Source organism: Macrotis lagotis, chromosome 1 (genome assembly GCF_037893015.1).
Source record: "Macrotis lagotis isolate mMagLag1 chromosome 1, bilby.v1.9.chrom.fasta, whole genome shotgun sequence".
Classification (NCBI taxonomy): domain Eukaryota; kingdom Metazoa; phylum Chordata; class Mammalia; order Peramelemorphia; family Peramelidae; genus Macrotis; species Macrotis lagotis.
This window is the reverse complement of record NC_133658.1, coordinates 329,971,071-329,995,009: the sequence shown is the minus strand read 5'-3', so window position 1 is coordinate 329,995,009 and position 23,939 is coordinate 329,971,071. Positions and strand designations below refer to the sequence as shown.

Below are 23,939 nucleotides of genomic sequence, written 5' to 3'. Positions count from 1 at the left end.
AGTCTGGGTTTTTAATCTCTCCCCTTGTCTCTGGCATGACAGTTATTTACCTACTTTGATTTGGCCAATTTATTCTGTCTGTGCTTTCCCTCCCCATCAGAGAAGTGGCTTCTTGAAGTCTTTCTCTTGTAATCTAGCAGTCTGGGTACCATGGTTTATGTTAATCCAGTCACTGTGACTTCAAGGAGAGTTTCAGTCATGCTCTGTAAGTCTGTTTATGTATTTCCTTTCTCCTTTTTTCACTCTTTCTCTCAGAGAGAAGAAATAGAGCCTTTCTTTTTACAAAACTCTCTTCTCTCCTCTGTCACATTAGTCCTACCCTCAGATGGTGGCTGGGAGGGAGAGGATTAATGGTCCATGCCCCAGGATCACAGAAGCTGCTAATCCTTGCCCAGTTGAAGTGACCTCCTTGTTTTACTTCTGCAGTACCTAGGGTAAGTTCTGCAAGTTGCCCTAGCCCCAAGGCTAACTGGGCACCCTCTTTTCATCACCCATTTTTGAAAACCAGGTGACTTTTTCCCTGGTTTGGATGGTGCAGCCTTTCCTGGGTCTACCCACATGGTTGCTCGATCCTACCTCCTATCATTAGGACTTTACAGCAAGTCTGCCCATGTGTCTAAGATTCTAGTGGAGAAAAGCTCCTCTCTTGGGGAAGGGAAGGCAACCTGTCTAACTATAAAACCTGGAAAAATTAGAAAAGATTTCCCTAAGTTAACAACTTGTCACTAATTGGTTGAAAGAATAAATTCTGTTTTGAATGTTTATAACTTTAACTTTAAATTAAATGAAAGGAACTGTATGGAAATTGATAATCCAAAGTTAACCAGTGGAATCTTTTTTGGGACTGGGGAATCCAGATTCAGGTTAAATTAAGTTGTGTTCTAATATGAAATGGGATAAAACTAAATAATAACATCAAACTGTTGCACTTGTAAATCCTAATATTTAATTAGTATAATGAAATAAATGTTTTAAAATGTGAAGCAAGGAAGTTCTTGCTATATGAATATTAACATTTTTATTATTACCTTTGCAATTAGATAACTGGGTTTGATCTGCCTAAGATAGCTTAAGAATGCATTTAACTACATCAAGAATTTTTAATTACTAATTGGCTGTTTAAAATATTAATATAAAATTTGAGGTTCCTTAGGTAATCATAATTGACACTAAAATTATTTTCTGACTGGTATTAATAAGCATTATTCAAAATAATAATAATAATAATAATAATATAAAAGGAATAATAATAAAAATATATTTTAAATAAGAGGTCTCTGTGTGTGGCATCCAGTGGCCCTTATCTTCACTCCATTGGCCTAGAAAACTGAGATGATATCATTAGGCTTTCTTCAGATTTAGTGGACTGGTCAGAGCCCATAAAATCTCACTATATAAGTGAACCAATATATAGTCTTTGTTCTACTGAGAATTCTCTCTCTCTCTCTCTCTCTCTCTCTCTCTCTCTCTCTCTCTCTCTCTCTTTCTCCATACATATATATATATATATGTATGTGTGTTCATGCATATACATGTCTATATATATAAATATATTTATATCTATCTATATATAATACAATACTAGTATAACTTTCTTATCATTCGTTATTTGAAAATAGGTTAAAGTGGGGAAATGTATTTATTTGAAATTTTGTTAAGTGGACTGGGTAACATTGTTTCATCTCTATGTGATTGTAAAATGACTGGCATAAGTCAGTCAATTGCTATTACTCTTGTTTCAACTAATGTTAATTTTCTTGGTTCCTGGTAATAAGAGCTAATTTCTCTAGGTAATAATAGTCTAAATGGTCAACTTTCAAAAAGTCAGGATTGTGGACTTCTTCCCCCTATGTTAATTGCAAACTCAGAAAGATAATGGTCAGGATGTTGGAAAACTCATCCTGCCCTCAAGATGCTTTTAAAAGTCTAGGAGAAAGATAATAACTAATCAGATGGTTTTGTATAAGTGTGATGGACTTTGAAGAATAGTTGAACAACTTAATATTGTGTAAACTTCAGTAAGTTACTTACTGATAAAAGAGAAGGTTAATAGTCTCCCTTTGATGTTGAGAAGTTTTATTTTATCAACTTTTGCACCTGCCTTAAATTCCCTTCATCTTTATTTAATGTTTAGAAGCATTGCACCTACAGTTATTTGGTTATCTTTTGTAAGAATATAAGCCATTTGGAATTACTGTATCAGTGTTGAAGGCTAAAATTAGGAACTGATTTCTCAATAGAGAAATATCAAATGTCATGAACCCTCTCTGGGATCCCTGGAATTTCTAAACAATGTACTGAACTTGCTATAGATCTTTAAGCTTATGTATAATATAGTAGTGAATATGTTTAATAAAATGTAATAATTTATGTCTTACCCTACTTGGAAATCTAGTTGTTCCCACTACTATTTTGTTACTTTTGGAATTAATAACACATATTGAAAATTGAAAGTCATTTAGGATATTCTAATGGTTTAAAGAATTTTGAAAGGAATGATTTGTATTTATATAAATTTTAAGCATGGTTAATAATTAAAACAGGTTTACTGTAAAGTATTGTTTTTATAAAAATTCCAGTTTTAAATGTGATTTGGGATTGTTATATTTTTTCTATCTCAAGTTTTGTTTATTATATTTCATTTATAGCACAGTCCTTAAGTGCATGTGCAGTAATTGATAGAATTAGTTATAATTTTTCTCTGAATCTTTTTGCTCATATTGCTCATAATCCCTGCATGGCACACTCTTATTTTTAAGAGCTGAAGTCACCTGAATCTCTGAATATAGAAACTTTTATATTACAATATAGTGCTATATTACAATATAGTGCTACTGATTGGTCTTTCTGACATCAAGTATGTTTTTAACAATATGTTAATGAGTCTACTAGTCCTATATGGTTCATGGTTAATACTGTAGGTGGAGTGACCTTTGAGGAAACAGTCACCACAATTAGTTGAGACAGTATTCCCTTAAAAAAATTTCTCACTGGGGAGCCCTTTAGCCTGGTTCATTGCAATGGAATGTCTATATGCCCTCTGTCTGGAACAGACATCTAAATACATAAGGGAGTGTATCCTTTTTTGTCTTAATAGTAAATTACTATAATCATTCTAGGTACTCATTAATCAAGTATAAGAGAGTAAGCCATTGGATCATACCATCCTATAAATCACCTTAATAGCCAGCAAGTATTTACCTGTGGCCTTTGTTAATATTCGTGACATCAGGATATGATTTATCACCAGTTTTTTTTAAGGAAATGAAAGATCAGCATGACTAGTTATATCAGAAGTATGACCTTTGATATAAAAACTGTTTTTAAAAAGATCCATTCTTCAGCTAGAGGTTTGTGTTAATTCCAAACATGGCTAAAGTTAAAACAGGAAAAATTTATTGGCAAATAACTTAGTGGATTTGCGCTATTCTAAAATAATTATCCAGTGTATTGGCTTACATCATTTTTGAACTTTTAGTTGCAATTTAATTTGATGTGGCAACCGTATTTTATTGGGATCCTTGTTCTTATGAAAATATTCTGATGCTGGCTTAGGAATATGGTGTATGTTTTTTTGTTCTCTTTAGATCTCCTGGCTTCTCTCCTTACTGAGCCTCTGTTATTTGACCTCTTTGGCTTTTGTTTGCTTAATCTTTCTCTGAGGCTTGTCTCTCCCAGGTTACAATCTGTGCATCTCAAATCATGGCCTCTTTTGATGATGCTATCCCACTCAACTGTCTCCTGCCCTACATCCATGTCCAAGATGAGAGCAACCTCAGCCCATTGCTCAGCATAAGCCCTTTTCCCATTATATATCAACATAAACCCCTTTCCCAAGATAAGAGAAGCATAAATCCCTCTAAATTGTCCAGTTGTGGTGCCTGCTAATTGCTTAATCTTTTTCTGAGGTTTGTTTCTCCAGGCTACAAGCAGTATGTCTCCAATAGTGGCCTCTACTAGATGCCAACCAACTGGTACCCAGTTCTAAAAACCTCCATCCTGTGGACCTTGCCTCAGTTGAGTTCTCATGGAAATACATTCCCCTCCAAATGGGTACTGATAGGTTAGGTAAGATGAGCACAATGCCCCCATTCAAATTTGAAGAAGATACAAAGGATTGACTTCTGTCCCAATTTTTAGATGAATCTAGGTCCCAAAATTTTGAGGGTGGAATATAAAATAGGGCACAGGGAAATGACCATGTTAGACTTGGAGGTCATGCCCTTTGGAACAGTAAAGACTAATGCATAGAACACCACCAATGCACAAATACTGTCAACTACTCCTTGGGGGCCACCCCTGTGGCATACATATTGGAGAATACCTGGAGCCAGGTACTAAGCCACTCCCCAAGCAACACCCTTGTTCCACCCACTATGGAAAGGCATTTAAGTAAGGTCTTCCAGAGTGGAACTCTCTCTTTCTCTCTTTTCTCCTTTACATTTTTTCTAGCAGGATGGTCCCTTTCTCTCTCTAAGTTTGATCCATGTTCTCCTGGCCTATGCTGCTGGAACAATATGGCCCCAGCTCCAAGGGGCCAAGGTTATGTTGATCTAAGCTTTTCTCCTCTCCCTTTCCTGGGTTCCCTGCCATATCTTTCTCTCTTCTTTCCTCTAAATTCTTTTCTATGTTGTTTCTGGCTTGTAATAATTTCTTTCCTAGGTCTATGTTGTGTCTGTGAACTTTGCAGTCTTGTAAAATAAAAATCCTGAACTTTCCAAACTCCAGGGTTGCTTGCGAGTTTTTACTTTCAAGAACCCTGATCTTTAAGGTAACTCCACTCATTTCCCGGTCATCTTAAACTTTCTAAAGTTTTTGGTATTTATGACCTGGTCCATCAATAATACCCTTAATTTCCACAGTTATATATGACCCAGACATATTAACATATTTGTTAATAAATTATTGGCTGAATTAATGCAATTGGCCAAAAGGCTCATGGAGAACCTTGCCAGTTTTAGGTCTTAGATATACTGGAGCTCTCTTCTCTCTAGTCTATTAAGGAGAATGAAAGATTTGAAAAAGAGTTTTTCAAGAGAAAAAAGAATCTTGAGAGCCAGAGGAGTCTCTATTTTACATGACTGATAGGGAAAGAATAAGGCAGAGAAAAAGATAGGGAAGAAGGAGCACTGAACAGGTAGAGATTTGTAATAACTGTGAGGTTTTTATTTTTCCATTGAGAATTATGGTGAACTCTGAGGAGAAAGTAATTTCTTAACTCCAAAGAATTTTGACAAAGACAGTAAGAAGGGACATATTATTTATTTAGTGAGATAGAGATGGATAGATGTGGTGAGCAATTTTCTAGCATGAGTTCACTGAGAATTGTGAAGTGATTCAAAACTAGACTATGGCTATGGAAGAGTATTTCTCATATAAAAGAAACAGAATAAATAGAATAAATAGAGGAGTAGCATTGCTTTTTAGGAAAGTGTGGATGAGGAAATGTAGGGATAAGAGGACAGAAGCAAGGTGGGGATATCTTGATAGGAGGAAAGGGGGAGAGAGAGAAGATGGAGGAGAAGGAGAAGGAGAAGGAGAAGGAGAAGAAGAAGAAGAAGAAGAAGAAGAAGAAGAAGAAGAAGAAGAAAGCAGAAATAAGAGGAGAAGAAAGAGGTGGGGAGAGAAGGGGAGCAAAGGGAGGAGGGGAGATAAGAAACAGAAAGAATCAGAGACACAGGCACACAAAGAAATAGAGAGACAGAGAGGTAAGAAGCAGCTTGGGTAGAGACAGAGACAGACAGAAGACTCACATAATGAGAGAAAATAAGAGAGAAAGAGATTGCACAATATATCATTTATAAATAGGAAAAAAGAGTTTATGAGTTTAGGATTCTATATAAACTTGATATGGAGACAACATAATAGTGAAGGGGAGCTTCAGTTATCTGGACTCTAGTTTAATCTGTTAAGAATCATTCCCAAAAGCAGAGCTGAAATGAAATATTCTTGGCATGCCTTAGTGATAATATCCTCTCCAGGAAAAAACAATAAACCCACAACATGCTTTTAAATTTAATCTACATTATTAAAACTTCCTTAAGTCTAGACACTAAAAAAATAAATAAATCAAGCCTGGATTTGTAGTATTTGCTGATTTCCAAAATGTAAATACACTTAAAATTAAGCAATTGGTTCTAGACTCCTAAGTGTAACAATGTGTCATGGTGGATAGGATGATGATAATAAAGTATAATAGGGGAGGGGTTAAGGAAGCAAGATTATTCAGTTCTTCTTTTACTTTTCTGTACCTAGAATAATGTTTCTTTTGACTGAGGAGACTAGAGAAAAAGGTAGGTGAAATCTAAGTGGGTTGATGACAAATAAGCACCAAGCTACCAACACTGAGTGCCATTCAACAAGCCAAAATAGTTCATATCTCTTGGCAGCTAAAAAAATTCAAGATATCATTACTGGGTCATTGTTGAGGATATTTGAAAAAGGAGAAAAGGAAGGTAGAATTTCTAATTTTGTGTTTAATCCTTAGATTGTATATGTGGAAATTTTTCATATACTGGCTTGGATTATGACCAATAATTTAGAATTTATTATTAAAAGTTTAATTTGTGAGACTATAAAAAAGAAATTGTCATTACTAAAAGCCAATTTAGCTTATCATGAAGAGATCATAAAAAGAAAGATTTCATTTTCCTATATTGGTAGATAATTGGAATGTTGTAATTAAAATGCATCTTGCTTTTGGCAAAAACATTTGCAAAAAATCTCTGATGTTATCCATTTGCACAAGATAGGAAGGAAAGATTTAACCAATGGAGAAGTAGCTATAGCATGAGACAAAAAGTTAAATCAGAGGTCAAGAAGACAGGTTTAGATCCCCCCAACTTTGACTTCATCTGGATGACCATGAGCAAGTCACTTAACCTCTGAACTTCAACTCCCCATCTATAACAAAACAGTAAAGATGCCTGTGTTATTTGCTTTCCAGTGTTGTTGTGGGGGCCAAATGAGCTTATAAAATCCTTTGCAAACCAGAGAGCATTAAATAAATTTCAAATAATATTAGTTTCAACCTAGTTAGCTGAACTTAAAAAATGGTTGAATTAATGGACCAAATGAAGCTATGCCATACTTTGATAGGGGTCACTAAAAGAGTACCTTAGCAACTTATTCTTAGCCATGTACTATTAAATATTTTGATCAATGACTTGAAAGAAAGAATCAATTATACGCTTATCAAATTTACAGATGACATGCCAAGAAGGGATAGCAAAATAAAAGAGACTAGATTTAAAAAAGATCTTGATAGTCTTATGAGATAAAATTTTGATCTGGATGATTATAAAACTCTATCCTTGTGCTTAAAAGTGAGTTATGCAAGTGCAAAAATGGTTGAGATATGACTAGTCAGCTTTTTAAAAAGATATTAAGGTTGTTGTGAGTTAAAAGTATAGCATGAGTCAACAATGTGGCATAGCACTCAAACATAAAAAGTAAATGAAAACTCCAAATACATTAATAGAGATAGTTCAGAATGAAGATGATGGTTAAGTCTCCTTTGCAATGATCAGATGCATATGCCATGCTGTAATCAATACAGAGTATTATATATTAGCAAGGAAAATAACAAATGGAAACAAGAGGAGAGGAAGTAGGATGGTGGAGGGATAAAAAGACAAAATGGCTTCTACTGGAGGTAATGAACTAACTCTTAGAGGAGGTCACAAGTAGAAGTAAGATGATGACTTATTGTGTGTGGGGGAGTATACTAGTGGGGATCAGTTTTTGGCTATAGATGGGATCAGTAAGCTAAGACTATTTCCATTTCCACATTCATTTGACCTGACCTTCTAGATTCAAATTTGGGAGTCTTGATTTCTTCACTCCCACATGAAAATTGCTAGTAGATAGAAGTTGCATAATCTGCAACAACTTCAAGGTGGGCTGAGCCCAAAGAGCCTGGGGGGAGAGAGATGAAATGTTACTTCATACTTTTCTCTAATGAGCAGTTATGGGATAATCAGATCCCAAAGGCCCTGGAAGCCAATAAATATTCCAAACATTACTCAACAGAAGATAGTTCAGATCTAAACATTAAGGATTTGGTCTACTCTTAAATAACCCTTCTCTTCTGCTTCATGGAGGGAAAGTCCCTGGATCTTCAGTTCTTTTCTCCATGTGAATTTTCAGTCATCCAAATGTTAAAGCAACAGAATCAATTCACAGTTGCAATTATCCTAGAGGGTCCAGGTAAGGACTAAGGCTAGTAATGGAGTTATGCTCAGTGCCATATATATATATTCCTTCATATATCCCACTAGCACTTCTTCCCAGGTCAGCTTACGCTAGAGTCAGTGGGAAATATCTTTCAGAAGATAATTAGTGAAGTCAGTTACCATTAGAAAGGGAGTCTACAGAATTTGAAATGCTGGAATGTCAGTTTTTGAACGAAACAAAGAACATAGAATCTCAGCACACAGAACTTAATTTTGAAGAGTAAAGAGAGAGCAGAGAATAAGAGCCCATGTAATTTACATAAAATCTTTTCTTTAACATATTGGCTTTTAAAAGATCTTAATGAGCTAAGAAATGTTGTTCTATTCCACAGGTTACACCAGAACATCTCATTTTAATGGTGAGTGACTTGTCTTCCATTTCCCCTTCTCCTAAATTCTATCCCCTCCACCCCCAAAGTCTACCAAGAACATGGAATTAGAAAATCAGACAATTGTATCTGAATTCCTTCTCTTGGGACTCTCTGAACAACCGGAGCAACAGTTGATTCTTTTTGGACTGTTCCTGGTCATGTACCTGATCACTGTGGTAGGAAATATTTCCATCATCCTGGCAATTGGCTCTGATTCACATTTGCACAGTCCTATGTATTTCTTTGTGGCAAATCTGTCCTTTGCTGACATCTGTTTCATTTCTACCACTGTTCCCAAAATGCTGGCAAACATCTGGACCCAGAGTCAGACCATATCCTATGAAGGCTGCCTGACTCAGATGCATTTTTTCATGACATTTGGGGCCCTTGATGATTTTCTTCTGGGAGTAATGGCATATGACTGTTATGTAGCAATCTGTCACCCCCTTCACTATGCCACAGTTATGAACTCAGGAATTTGTGTTCTACTGTTAGCTGTGTGTTGGTTTCTCACCAATTTTGCTGCCTTTTTACATACTTTCCTCATGACTGGCTTGACTTTCTGTGCAGAGAATAGCATTCCTCACTTCTTTTGTGACTTGACCCCTTTGCTATCACTCTCCTGCTCAGACACTAGCATTAATCAATTGATATTGTTCATTGTGGGATCAATAGTCCTCACTGCTCCCTTAACTCTTATTGTCATCTCTTACATCAACATTATCTCTGCCATTCTAAGAATACCATCTACCTCTGGTAGGTGGAAAACCTTTTCTACCTGTGGTTCACATCTCACAGTGGTTTCCCTATTCTATGGGGCAGCTATTGGGGTCTATCTGTGTCCACCATCCACACATTCTGCTGGGAAAGACAGAATTGCTGCTGTTCTATATACTGTAGACACTCCTATAATGAACCCTTTCATATATAGCCTAAGGAACAGGGACATGAAGGGGGCTTTGGGGAAACTCTTTGGTAGGAAGGCATTATCTTCTTAGAACAGCTTATTGTCAATAGATCATACAAGAAAGAACACATTTTCTTTCTTTTCAGCATCAGTAGACTGAATCACTTTTTCACATAGATAAAAAACATTCCTTTTAGCTCTACTGGGTTCCATATGAGAACTTATAAAAGACTCTTGTCCTTGGGAACCCTTTTAAATCTTATGCAGTTGTGTTTGTTTTCATTAAAAATTGTGTGAAGAAATAATTCTTCTTTTAGGATTTATGGAAATTGTATGAGAGCAAGATACTATATTCCAGTGTTACTGTATCTGAGAAATAGTGTGATATAGTAAAGAATCCTGGAATTAGATTCAGTAGACATGCCTTTGAATCTTACCTTTTCTTACTTAACAGGTGTACAAACTTGTGTCTTTCTCCCCTCTCTGTGCCTCATTTTCCTTAAAGATCCTAGTATCATGGGTCCCTTAAGCAATCTGATCAAGCCTCAGATTAATGATTTTTAAATGCATAAAACACATGCCATCACAAAAGAAATAAATTGTATTGAAATATAATTATCAAAAGGTTAAAAAAAGAAATTCACAGATTCCAAAATAAAAACCACTGGTCTAGGTTATTTCAAATGTCCCATTCTTTCTGTAACATGCTATAATTCTAAAAATTTATATAATGGAATACAATATTTCACAAAGAAGCTATAATTTCATTAATATGAGAAGTTCTTCAAATGGTAACTTTCTTCCTAAAACAATCAATAAACTATAAAGTGATTATTTTGTTCCTGGCACTTTGTTAAATGGTGGAGATACAAAAGACAGTCTCTGCCCTCAAGGTGCTTACAGCTTAGTAAGGAAGACAATATGCAAATAAATATCTCTCAATCAAAGTATAATAAAGTAAAGAAGAATCATCAACAGAGGGAAGATAATAGAATTAAAAGGAGATGAAGAAAGCATCCAGTAAAAGATGGGATTTTAGTTGGGATTGGAAGAAAGTCAAGGAAATCAGTAGACAGAATTTGGGAGCAAGAGTATTCCAGGGATGGGAAACAGAGAAAATGCTTGGAGTCAAGAGATATATTGTTTTATTCATGGAACAGCCAGGAAGCCACTGAATTGAAGAACATGTGACAAGGGGTAAGATGTAAGAAGAATGAAAAAGTAGGATAGATTAGTTTATGAATAGCTTTGAATACCAAACAGAGCATTTTTGTATTTGATACTGGAGGCAATAGGGAGCCACTGGAGATTGTTGAGTGGTGTATATGTGTGTGTGTGTGTGTGTGTGTGTGTGTGTGTGTGTTTGTGTGTGTGTGTACACACTCATGCAGGTGTGTGTGTACATGACATACTTGAACTTGAACATTAGGGCATTAGGAAAATCACTTTAGTAGTTGAATGAAGGATAGATTAGAGTGAGGACAGTCTTTAGGAAAGAAGACTATTGCAAAAATCAAGGTATGAGATGATGAGGACCTACACTAGAGTGGTGACAAATATTAGAGGAGGGGAGAAGATATATTGGAGAGAAATGACAAAAGTTAACTATACAGACCTTGGCAACAAATTGGATATGGGGAGGGGTGAGAGAAAGAGATGAATTCAGGATGACTTCTATCTTGAAAGCCTGAGGGACTTAGAAGATGGTTCAGCAGTAAGAGGAATACAGATCATATTCCATTCATGACTCTGTAAGACTTACAAAGTTCTAGGGAACTGGCTATTTTTATATTTAAAGGAGTGGACAAAAAATACACAAAAAAATCATTAGTATTCCCATTTGGAGAAAACAAAAACAAAGTAAAAAAGACAGAAAAATTCAATTGCATTCATTTGAAAATACTCACAAAATTCATGAAATGTCTGGAAGTCAAGATGTAAAGACATCTAAATAAATTTGCAAAATGTTCTTTAAAGAGGTATAGAAGATTTATTTAAAGTGATGTTCATTGTTAATGATTGGTAGAGGAAAAAATATAATAGAACAAAGAACATTTCTACCTTTCCCCTCCATACACACACACACACACACACACACACACACACACACGCACACACACACACACAAATGCAAACATATGTACTGAACAATAGAAAAAGATATTCTCTTTCTTCTCATTTTGTGATGCTGTTTCTTGTCTTTGGAAAGGTTGTATTTATAGGATTTTTTTTCTTTTTCTCTCTGGATTGGAAAAAAACAAACATGGCCATATTATTCTCATGCTCAAGAAGTCTTCAGTACCTTCACTTGCCTATGGGGAAATAATTCAAACTCAATTGGTATTTAGAAATTTTCACAATCTCTAAGATGGTTACAATTCAATACTTTACATTGTGATGGAACTCTCATTTTCCTCACTTTTACAACACACAACTTCACAACATATAGATGTAAAACTTCAAAGAAAGCCATGTATTTATCACAAGATCTACTGTAATTACTAGGAGTAATTAAGTTAAAAATGATCATCTAAATAATATAAGAATTGTAGAACAATTAATTAAAAAGGAAATTAGGACTGTTAAAGTAAGAATGAAAAAAATAAAAAATAAAGTAAGAATGGAAAAAGAAATGAAAAATATAATATAAAAATTAGAAGTACAAACAGCTTAGTCTAAGATATACTAAGCCTTACATAAATATCAAACTATTTGACCATTATATTGGATCAGACAGGGATCAATGATTCCATGAGACAACAAGAAATATTAGAGCTCATTCAAAAAAATGGAAAAATTAACAAAAAATTAGGTATCCAAAAATTAAGCTGGTAAAAAGATCAAGGAGACATCTAAAAATCAATAGACTATATGAAAACTTCAACTATAAAAATGCTTAGATGTAATATTTCAAGAAATAATGAATGAAAACTAACTGAAATTATTAGAATCAAAAAGCAAATTGAAAATAGAATCTAATAGCAACTTCAGAGTAACTCCACAATGTTAACTTCTCAAAATATCAAAGCCAAATCCAGAACTTCTAGGACAAAGGAAAAGTATTGGAGACATCCCAGAAAAGTATCAAAAGTACTTCAAATATCAGTCACAGGATTTCAGAAGATCTATCAGCCATCTTTGTAAAAAAAGAGAAAATTTTGCAATATGATATTCCAAAAGACAAAAGATAAAGGCTTCCAATGGAGAATAACATGCCTATTTAAGCTGAATATAATATTTTGGGAGGAAAATGGATATTTGATGAAATAGAAGTCTTCCAAGTATTTCCAATGAAGAGACTAGAGTTGAATAGATAGTTGAAATGTAAACACAGCAGTGAAGAAAATAATAGAAAAGTAAATACATTTGAGCAATTGGAATGGACTATATAATGATGAAGAATCTTTTATTTTCCAAGATTTAATCCCAATTCTAACATCAAACTAGTGCTCCTTTAGCTACATTGTGATGTTTTTCTATAGAATATTAGATCAGTAGGAGATCTTAAAAAAAGAAATGTTAAAAATAAATCACAGACTGTCAAAGTTAGAAGGAAACTTGGAGCACAGATTTCTGGATATAGAAGGGGTCAAAGAGATCATATAACTCAACTTCACCCCTCTGCTTAAGACACTGACATTATTCACTAACTCTTTCCTCTTAGAGAAATATTTCATTGAAAAAATGAGAGAATTGCTTCTGAACTTCTCATCAGTTCTATACTTCCACCTACCTTACCCTTCTCTTTTCTCCTTTGCTCCAGTAGAAGAATGCTCTCTTCTAAACAACACCAACAGATCTATTTGTGTCTTTAATGGAATCCTTTCTTATCTTCTCTGTCAGGAATTTTCCTGTTGGTTCATCTCTCCTCTCTTCCAAATTTTCAATCTTTCCTAATTCATTGATTACTTTTCCTCTGCTTACATATGTAACCAAATCTCATCATAAAAATTTCTTTGGAGGGAGTATACTTTGTGGGAGATTTGTTTGAGAATTTAAATTGGATAGAATTTCTTGTGTCAAAACACTATCAACAAAATTTTTAAAAATAATATTGGCAGGAATGAAAATGCTAATAAGAGGAAAGACATTACAGGTGCATGGAAAAGCATAAACAAAGGGATAGGTGTGGCAGAGCACAATGTTATAAATGGATCATGAATATTTAGTCCAGAGTGATTAAAATGGTTTTTATTGAAATATCTTAATAAATGGCACACACTCTCAAGGTGGGAGAGTGGCGAGAAAATACCAAAATGCTAGGTCTTTTATACACTATGAAAGGTGTTGTTCCTGCTTCTTCATGCCAATTATAGCCTGGGGTCAAAATCTAATTGATACATTGGTCCCCATACATTTTCCCCTCCCTGCTCATTATAGTAATGATCAAGAACAGCTACCTCCTTGAGCATGTGCAAAGCAGAAGGTCAAGACCCTAGGTTAACTTAGAAATAGATGGGGCAATTTCATTGGGTTTTGATCAGATAGAGACTAAATCTTTTATCTTAACTCAGTACCTATCCATAGGCAACAATATGGGCAGACCCCAGTCTTTGCAATGTAAACCAACTATTCTCCTTTCACATTCCTGTGAAACCCAAACACGCACATATTCCTCACACACAACACATGCTCATAAGATATAGTGAATAGTTCATTTTACCTGCAGAATAGATTATATAAAGAAAAATAAAATGAAATAAGTTTTAAAGGCAAAATAATTCTGTATTGTGGATGACTTTTTTTGCTCTTATTGGTTCTTATTTGTTGTGTGTGTGTGTGTGTGTGTGTGTGTGTGTGTGTGTGTGTGTGTGGCACTCAGAGTTAAGTGACCTATCCAGGTTCACAGAACTAGTAAGTGCTAAATGTCTGGATTTGAACTCATGTGCTCCTGTCTCTGGGGTCAGTGTTCAATCCACTGTTCCACATAGCTGCCTCTGTGGATGACTTTGAATGACAAAGGAATTTGACTTTTACTTGGTAGGCAATAAGGAGATCACCAGTGTTCTGAGAAGTGTGACATAGTTATACAGATAATAAGTGAATGAATGAAAAAAATGATGAAGTATTTGAATGATTATTATGGTTTAAGAAGGGTGTCAAGCCTTAGGGATGGAAATACATTCAACCAAATTAATCCCTATGGTAAAAAGAAGCTTATATTCTCATAGGGAAAACTAATACATGAAGGGGAGCTGGAAAGGATAGAATATCAAGGTGATTGCATGGGATAGAGTTGACTGGGATACAACATGGGGATCAGTTCTAGGCAAATATGGTGAAAGCTCACTTATCAGTGCTCAGAGACACAGGGTTCCTGATACTTATAGTTCAAACGGTTCTAGTCACACTTAGGTTAGTTTGCCCTCCAGAGCAGAGGCAAAAGGTGCTGGAAGTGGTAGAGAAGAGAAGAAATATCTTTCTTGTAGTGCAGTGAGTGTTAGATTGTATTGTTTGTCCTTCATTCTTGAAGAGGATCATGACACAAGGAAGTTGATGCCATGACTTGCAAGTGAATTGGATTTAACTGAGGGAAAGCTGTGCAAAGTCACCAGATGAACTCTACTTTGGAGTCATCAGGGTTCAGTGGCCAGATACAGATCAGGAAGCCTGAAATTGGCTTTGGATGGAGTGGGAGACCTTGGCCTTTTTAAGTTAAGGTCTTTCTCAGGTCTCAGTTTGAGTGAGGCAATACCCATCCAGTGATTAAGGTTAGGTAAGAAATGAGGCAAAGAAAGCCTATTTTATCTAGTTATAAAATCAGTATGTGAGTGAAGGTAAAGAGATCTGTAAGGAGAACACTTCAAATAATAATAATAATAATAAAGGATTATTATAGCACTGTAGCAATGGGAATAGTGAAGGGGAAATAAATAGAAAATATTTTATAGAGATGGAATTGGTGATATTTGCTAATTGATTTTATTTGAGAGGTAAAAGAGTTAAAATTTTAAAATTTTAGGGTTGTGAACATTTATTTGATTGCATAGAAAGTGAAGCATCCAGAAGGTTAACAGAATGAGGGGCCTGAAAACCATGCCATCTAAGGATCAACATAGAAGGAAATTAGTTCAATTAGCCTGGTGAAGAGCAATGTAAAAAGAAAACTTTCTTCAAGGATCTCAAAGCTCTCATTTTGTTAGGTCTGGCTCTGCAGAATAGAAATAAGGAAATGGAAAGAAAGTGCCAAAAGGCAGATTTGATTTCAATGAAAGGTAAAACTTTCTAACATTGTTGTTATTCAGTTGTGGCTGACTCTGTGACCCCATGAACCATACGTTCCATGGAGTTTTCTTGGCAAAGAAACTGGAATAATTTACCATTACCATTTCCTTCTCCAGTGGACTGAGGCAAACAGAAGTAAGTGATTTGTCCAGAATCACAGAGCTAGTAAGTATCTGAAGCCAGGTACTCACTCTATCCAGTGAGTCATTTAGCTGCCTCATTCTAACCATTTAACTTGTATAAAAGAGGAATAGTTTCTTCAGTAGCTTCTCTCTGGATTTGTTGGCAATATTGTTCATAGGAGGAGATTCTTTGTGTGGCATGAATTGGAATAGATATCTTATCTAGGCATCAAATCTTCTTAAGTACCAAATCCTATCTAGGTGAAAGTATTAAACAAGTTGTACATGGGCTACTCATAGCCTACAACATTCCTAAAGTAGTCCTAACCAAATTAAAATGTGATTGTGATATATTTAGCAAAATAGATAAAAATACAGTAAAATATAGAAAATGTTAATAAGTTATTTTCTAATTTAATGCATATGATATATGAATCCTTATGTGTAGTTTAGTGGCCCCTTTTTTTATTTGGTTTTGATACCACTGATCTATGGATCTCTTTTCAGTTTTGCAATCTTTAGATTCTATGATATTTACTACAATTTTATAAGGTAGATGAGGCATATATTTTAAACCTGATTTTACAGATAAGGGAACAGTGACTCAGATATATGCAAATTCTCACAGTGTCAAAATTGTGGTCACAGTGTAGCAGAAAAACTAAAAATAGTAACCTTAATCAGCACCATTACAAAGGTCTTAACTTTCTTGGACCTGAAATGGTTCTGATGGCAACATGGGAAAACAGGGACAGTGGATATTTGAAGCTAGAAAGAGGATGAAAAGAAGAACCATCACTGAAAAATCGGATGACATTGTGGATTCTGATGGTAAATTATTCAACTTTCATTGAGAAAATCAGATCTGCAAAGATATGGTTGCAGAGTTGGTATTCTTATGAACTCTCCAGATAAGTATTTATTTTTCTGTATATAACCTTCATTAAGCCAAATTCCTGGAAGCTCTCTGAAAGCTTCATATGTATTGTTCTTTTCTTTTTCTTTTTGTAACTTATGTACTATGATTTTGCTTTATATTTTTCCCCACACTGACTTGGAGTCAATTTTATATTATTTTAATTTGTAATAATGATTTTTCCTGAGACAGGCTGAGACCCAGCAACTGTCTTTGATTTTGCCTAGAGAACCTCCTCATGTGTTTGAATCTCATATATAAATAACATATAACTAGTAAGTGACAGTCAATTTAGTAATTCCCGTCTCTTCCAGTTTTGTGTATGCTGTGTTCTTGGCTTGGATATATATCCAGAAATGTAGGGAAATCCCCCTGGTTGTTTTACTTTGTGGTTTGGCACTAATAGCCTGTTTACTGACTATATTGAAGGTCTTATTTAAAGAAGCAAAAAACATAAAATATCTCACAAGAGATAACTATAACCCACAGTTTCTAATCTTCCCCAGTGAGTGTTTGCTAACTACTTCTAGGGTTGAAAAGAATTTTCCTGGACTCACACTTTATTATCAGCACCTTGGCCAGTGATTGTGTAAAACTGAAAGTAATTGGCAATTTCATTAATGAAGACTGGCACACATGGAACTGAGTGGCATTGTGTCACTGCCATTGTATGACATGTTGGAGAAGTGTTACTAAGGATATTTAAGAAGGAAAGATTATTATATTTGATGATGAGTCACCCTCTGAGAAATACTGTCTCTTTCCATTTACATTTTTCCTAAAATTTCTAACCTTTTAGTGATTTATACGTTTGAGTAATCATATGGTTATTGAAATGCTTCTACAAATCCAAACATTTACCTAGAATTATGTTAATCCTTATATGGTTCTAACCAATGTATTACATTGTAAATAATGTAGATTCTGTTGTAATTTATAAAATGAAAATTTGCTTAAAAGAGTTAAATGAATTAACTGGAGCTTTTGATCACTAAATATCCACTGTGTTCTTAAAGCAATAGATTTTAATAGTAAAATTACTATCCTGGGAGGGGTGAAGATGATGAGAGAGTATGAATTTTTTTTCAAGTTTAAAAGATGTCCTAATATCTGAAAGAAATCAAGACCATAGCTTTAGAGTGTGCTTTTGTATTACTACTGACTGAAGAGTAAGAGTTTTTTAACCCCATACTCAATGTGATTTAAATTTTACCCTGGTCCAGATATGCTTTCTTTTTGTTGTTGTTTTTTGAATGTTATTTTATTTTCTTCCAATTATATGCAAAGATAGTTTTCACCACTGATCTTTTTGTAAGTGTTTGATATCTACAGTTTTCTACCACTCTCCCTTCCCTTCCCGCTCTGCATAATAGTGAGCAATCTGATATAGGTTGTTCATGTAAAAGCATAGTTAACAAATTTCCATATTAATCATCCTTTGAAAGAAGAATCAGAACCAAAATGAAAAAAATAGAAAAAAGAAAAAATAGAATAAATTTTAAAAAATGAAATATTATGCTTTGGTCTGCATTCAGACTCCATAGTTGTTTTTTTTCCCTGAATGAGGTTGGCATTTTTCAATACTAGTCTTTCAGAATTGTCTTTGATTGCTGAATTGCTGAGAGAAACTGAGCTCATCATAGCCGATGAACGATGTTACTGTTATGTTTTCCTGGTTCTGCTTCAGATTTGCTTTCAAACCTTATTGGAAGGGACATTTCCAACCCCCTCTTCACCAAAGAACACAAGAACTTCTACCCTACTTTCACTTGTCCCTAGTCCACTCTCATGAAGCACTGTTGCATATGATAAAATGCAAAGCTGTGCACGAGAAATAAAGGAGACACAAGAGCTAATTCTAATCTTTCCCCATCCAGTTAACACAGGGTTCAACAGGATCTGGGTTTCTTGACCATTCCTTTCTCTTCATTTCCCTCCCTTCCTTGTGTTTTAGTATTCTTTTCTCAAGGTTTAAAGACCTTCAGCAATCATATCTCATTCTGATATAGGTGGAAGCCATTCTCTAGTCAATTCAAATTAATTAAATAAAAAATTTATTGATCATATAAGCATAAATTCATTATGAGGTTGAGATTTACCAGGAGATTGAATCCATACATGACATAGGATGAATGATATGTTACCATGCATGTTTATGGAAAAGGCAGTAGATCAAAGCAATAGAACTTTATATTTTCAGAGTACTGGCTAAACAATAAAAAGGAATTGAGTTGACTAGAAAAGGATAAAGATGCTGAGAAAGACAATTTTATATATCTGTGATTTTGTTGATATATTTTCTCCTTCTCTTGTTGAAGATTAGTGCAAATTTATGCCTTAGCCTGTATAATTTCAAAATTTTTCAAAAATGTCTCATCCTAATATGAAGGATATGATCTACTATCTCTTTTAGAATTTTGTGGGAAGAAAGGGAACATGAAAATACCCATGGTAATTGGAAACAGTGTTTGGCACAAAGGAGACACTTAATAAATGCTTGTTGATTTATAACAACACACTTATATAGCACTTTATGTTTATAAGGTTTTTCTTGCATTAATACTCTACAAAGTAAGCAGTTGTAAGAATTATTATCCCATGTTATTGATGAGGAAATTGATGCTCAAAGTGAGAAGTTATTTGCCAAGTTCACAAAAGCAGTAAGGAACAAAAGCAGAATTTGTATCCAGATTTCTTGACTTCCTGACCAAAGTTCTTTCTGCTATACTTTTCTTTTTAAATTATTAAGAACTCCCAGTCAGAAAAATTTCCTTAAGACCAGGAGAACTAAATGAAAACTTTATCCTTTTCTTCCTCAAGCTTTGGAGGTGTCTTCAGGAAGTTTCAAAATATCTTGGAAAGTAGATCTGAAGCAGAACCAGGAGAACACATTGTAAGATGATCAGCTATGACATGCATATTCTATAGATAATAATAATAATAATAACAATAATTAAAAATATTTCAATAGTGCTTTACAGTTTCTAATGTGTTTTTATCTAACTTATCTCATTTGAAATATTTCTCATTTTTATAAACATTTCACTTATTAGCACCCTGTCTAGCTCTCAGTGGCAGGACTACTATAGTTCAACTCTAATCTGAGTTAAATTACCATAGAACTTCATACAATTTCTTAACATCAGATTGCCAAATTTTAGAGATAGTAGTCTCAGAAATCATCTAATCATCTAGTTCATGTCTTTTATTTTCCAAATGCAAGTGAGGTTCCTAGAGAGTGTGGTCCGGAGCGGCGTTCGGTCCTGAGAGGAGCCGGCTTGCCCTCCTAGAACTGCGTTGGCGAGCTCAAGGGGCAGCAGCGGCAGCTCAGGACCGGCAGTCCTAAACGCAAGGCGGAGGCACTGCGAGCGCTCTTGGGGCTGCCAGGTTTGAGCACGAGAATTGATTTTCCAGCCATTCCAAATCCTCTGATTCCAAATCCATGCTCTTTCAATAATACTATGCTGCCATTTTCTATGATAAATATTTTGAGGTCCTAAAAAATCAGTTATTTGCATATTTTTGCTAAATATACAAATTGATTTTTAGAACAATTCAGTTATAAGTAGGGACCTAATTGATTTTTTTATTGTAGGAAGTAGTTTAGAAATCAGATCGTCCGACTTCACTATTTCCTACTTGAATCTAATTTGCAGAATTTAAAGTAGGCTATCCAGCCTCTGTTTAAATACCTTCTATAAAGGGGAGCTCTCTAGCTTGCAAAGTGGTATTGAACAATTCTGAGGGTTACAAAGTCCTATCGATGAACTTAATGCATTCTTGAATTTGTAGCCCAAAGAAGAATTTTCCTTCTACGTTTCAGGGAATGAAATCAAGCAATTGGTATGAAGGAAGGAATGTCCCATTGGTTCCCTTGGCATTTTATCAGGATAGTAAACGTCCTTAATTCTATTTTGTCTCTTCTTATTGCCGAATTATTACAGTACTCATGGCAGGCTTAGATTTTCCAGTAAAATCATCAGAGATAATCTATTCCAACCCTGATTTTGTCCTTTGAAGTCATTTATAATAAGTAAAATCTCTCTTCTAAATGCCACCAGGCAGTATCTTGGAAAGAGCTGGAGCCTGAAACTTGAGGCATAAATCATACTTCCAACCCTTGTTATATTTGTGACCTTAGGAGGCAACAACTCTTTTTGAACCTGTTTCTTCCTTAGTCAAATGAGAGTTTGAACTAAATTGTTATTAACACCTTTTTCTAGATCTAAAAACCTTATTTCTAACCTTCTAATTCTGAATTTGTGGAAGAGAAGTTAGCATTTCTTTAGTACTTTCAGGTTAGCAAAACATTTTCTGTACTATCTGACGATCTTTACAACTCTGTGAACTAGGATCTATTACTTTCACCGTTTATAGAAGGAGACTTAGAGAGCTTATGTTTTACCCAGGGTCACCTCAGTAATTAAATTTTGAGATGTGATTTGAATATTGGTTTTCCTGACTCCAAATTCAGCACTCTATTCCTTGTGCTGTCTCTCCTAAGTCTTTTCTTCTCCAATTCTTTTCACTTAATCTTGTAGAGCATAATTTAGAGACCCCACTCTATTCTGGGCTTCCTTTTGTGAAGCAACTAGGGAATGTAGCAATATTCCTTTCAACTATGGAGTTCTCATCCAGGGCAGTGGAAAGGGGTATTTTCTAGTAACATAGCACACTGAGAATATCTTTAAGATAACAAAAAGAGAAAAAAAAGGGGGGGGGATGAATTTGTGTGGGCAGCATTAATACTTAGTATTTCTTCAATTTCTAGAGAGGGAATAAGATTTCATTTTTAGGGGTTTTTTCCTTTTTGATTTTGTCTCTTTTCCTTATCTTTCTACTCCTCTTGCATTTAAAAGAAAACATTCTTCTTTTACCTTTCTTTTATCATTGAGCATGGTAAAAAGTTATACTGAAAAGATCCCTGGACTTAGTTCAGAGACCTGAGTTCAAGTCACTACTTTACTATTTATGAATGGTGTAACCTTAGATAAGTTATTTCATTTCTCTGAGCTTCAGTCTCCTCATCTGTAAATATTGAGTGGTGATTGGAAATTGGACTAAATGATCTTTCAGTTCCGTTTTGGTTTAACATTACAGGATCATTAAGGTGATATTTCTAGCTTTAACAATTTATCTTTCATCTCTTTCATTTCCTACCTCGTTCTTTATAAAGTGTTTTCTTCTACTTAAGAACTTTTAGGGTAAGTCATTTGGGTGTGGCTTTGCCTCATCTTACATTTTATGATGCTGGTTTAAGTAAATCCAATTTTCCCTGGGATTCCTACCAAGAATTGAATTTGATCTTATAGAAACAACAATGACTTTCTCCTAAGGAGCCTTCCCAAGGCCTCCTTCATATCCCTGTTCCTCAGGCTATAGATAAAGGGGTTCAGCATGGGAGTCACCACAGAATACATTACAGCTGCCAACCTATCTTTTCCAGCTGAGTCAGCCTCAAAAGGAATGAAATATACACCAATGGCAGCCACGTAGAACAGGCAAACAGCAGTGAGGTGGGAGCCACAGGTAGAGAAGGCTTTGCATTTTCCCTTCACTGAAGGGACCCGGAGAATGGTGGCCACAATGCGGACATAGGAAATAAGAATCATCAAGGGGATCAGGATGGTTAAAGCCCCACCCCAATACATCAGCACATGCTGGTTAGCATAAGGTTGGGAACAGGACAGTTTCATCAAAGGGAGGAGCTCACAGAAGAAATGGGGTATAGTATTATCATTACAGAAGGGTAATTGAGCTAGGAGGATGGTGTGAGTCAAGGAATATAAGCAAGCCAAGACCAATGACCCAGCCACCAGCAGAAAACAGCGTTGGGGCCTCATGAGAATAGTATAATGGAGAGGGTGACAGATAGCTACTAGTCGGTCATATGCCATAACCCCTAGAAGGAAGACATCTAATCCAATGAACCACAGGAAGAAGAAGATCTGGGCAAGACACCCACTATAGGGAATAGTTTGACTATGAGTTTGAATGTTGAATAACATCTTGGGCACTGTGGTAGAAGACAAACATACATCAGTGAAAGAGAAGTTGGCCAGGAAGAAATACATAGGAGTGTGGAGGTGGGAGTCAGAGAAGATAACCAAAATAATGAGAAGATTCCCCACCACTGTCACAAGGTATATTGTCAAAAATAGGCCAAAAAGAATTATCTGTTGCTCCAGATGTTGAGAGAGCCCCATGAGGAGAAATTCAGAGATTCTTGTCTGGTTTCCTCTGTCCATTTTTCTTGTATTACTGAGGAAAGGAGAGGAAGGACATCACATTTATCAAAAATCAAGAGGAACCTTAAAATACAAAATACTAGTATACAAAATTTTCTAGGGAAAGAAACTTTAAATGTGGAATATTACAATATAAAGCTGTTAGAACTGGCAAGATCTTTAGAGAGTAGAACAAAGAACATTAGTGATATAAAGAATTAAAAATAGAATATTGGAGCTAGAAAAACTCTAGAATATAGATCATGAGAACTAGAAAGTAAGAACTTTAGAGACCATCTACTGCAACTCCTAGACTTCACCTTTCCACCATTTCTTTCCAAAGCAAGATGTTTGCATTTTTTCTATTGCATAGTTTTCAACTTCTGTAACCATTTCATGAACACCTGCTATTAATAATAGTTGATATTGAGGGGTGACTGGGTGGTGCGGTGGATAGAGCATCAGCCCTGGAGTTAGGAGTACCTGAGTTCAAATCCGATCTCAGACACTTAATAATTACCTAGCTGTGTGGCCTTGGGCAAGCCACTTAACCCCATCTGCCTTGCAAAAACCTAAAAAAAATTAAAAAAAATAGTTGATATTGTCAGAAAGTTACAAAACACTTAAGATCCATTTTTTTTTGTTATGTCACTACCCTTTGAAATAGGTATATATATATATATATATGTATATATACATATATATATATATATATATATATGGAAATTGAGGTACATAGAGGTAACATGACCTTCATAAGGGCACACAGTTTACAAGAAGTAAAGCTGGTATTAGAGCCTAGAGCCTGTGTCTTTGTGGGACCCATAGATAATCTAGTGCTTTCTACAAAGTCTTATTGCCTCCAGTCAGTCAATCAATCAATCAGTCTGTCAATCAGCAAGCATTTATTAAGGGCCTATTATGTACCAGGCATTAT

At 35.1% G+C, this 23,939-nt stretch overlaps 2 protein-coding genes across 2 annotated transcripts; one reads left to right on the top strand and one right to left on the bottom strand.

Annotated features, from left to right (window-relative positions):
• The first annotated feature begins 8,641 nt into the window (after window positions 1-8,641).
• LOC141517479 (olfactory receptor 1N2-like) lies at window positions 8,642-9,603 on the top strand. The gene has a single exon (XM_074228506.1). It carries the CDS (start codon window positions 8,665-8,667, stop codon window positions 9,601-9,603), a length of 939 nt encoding a protein of 312 aa, XP_074084607.1. The 5' UTR covers window positions 8,642-8,664.
• A 12,478-nt stretch (window positions 9,604-22,081) lies between these two features.
• Window positions 22,082-23,023, bottom strand: LOC141497414 (olfactory receptor 1G1-like). The gene has a single exon (XM_074200087.1). The coding sequence runs from the start codon at window positions 23,021-23,023 to the stop codon at window positions 22,082-22,084; it is 942 nt and encodes a 313-aa protein (XP_074056188.1).
• Window positions 23,024-23,939: the final 916 nt, after the last annotated feature.

What these genes read in the sequence shown, in the direction of transcription:
- LOC141517479 (XM_074228506.1), top strand. Translation starts at nt 8,665, where the DNA reads ATGGAATTAGAAAATCAGACAATTGTATCTGAATTCCTTCTCTTGGGA.
- LOC141497414 (XM_074200087.1), bottom strand. Translation starts at nt 23,023, where the DNA reads ATGGACAGAGGAAACCAGACAAGAATCTCTGAATTTCTCCTCATGGGG.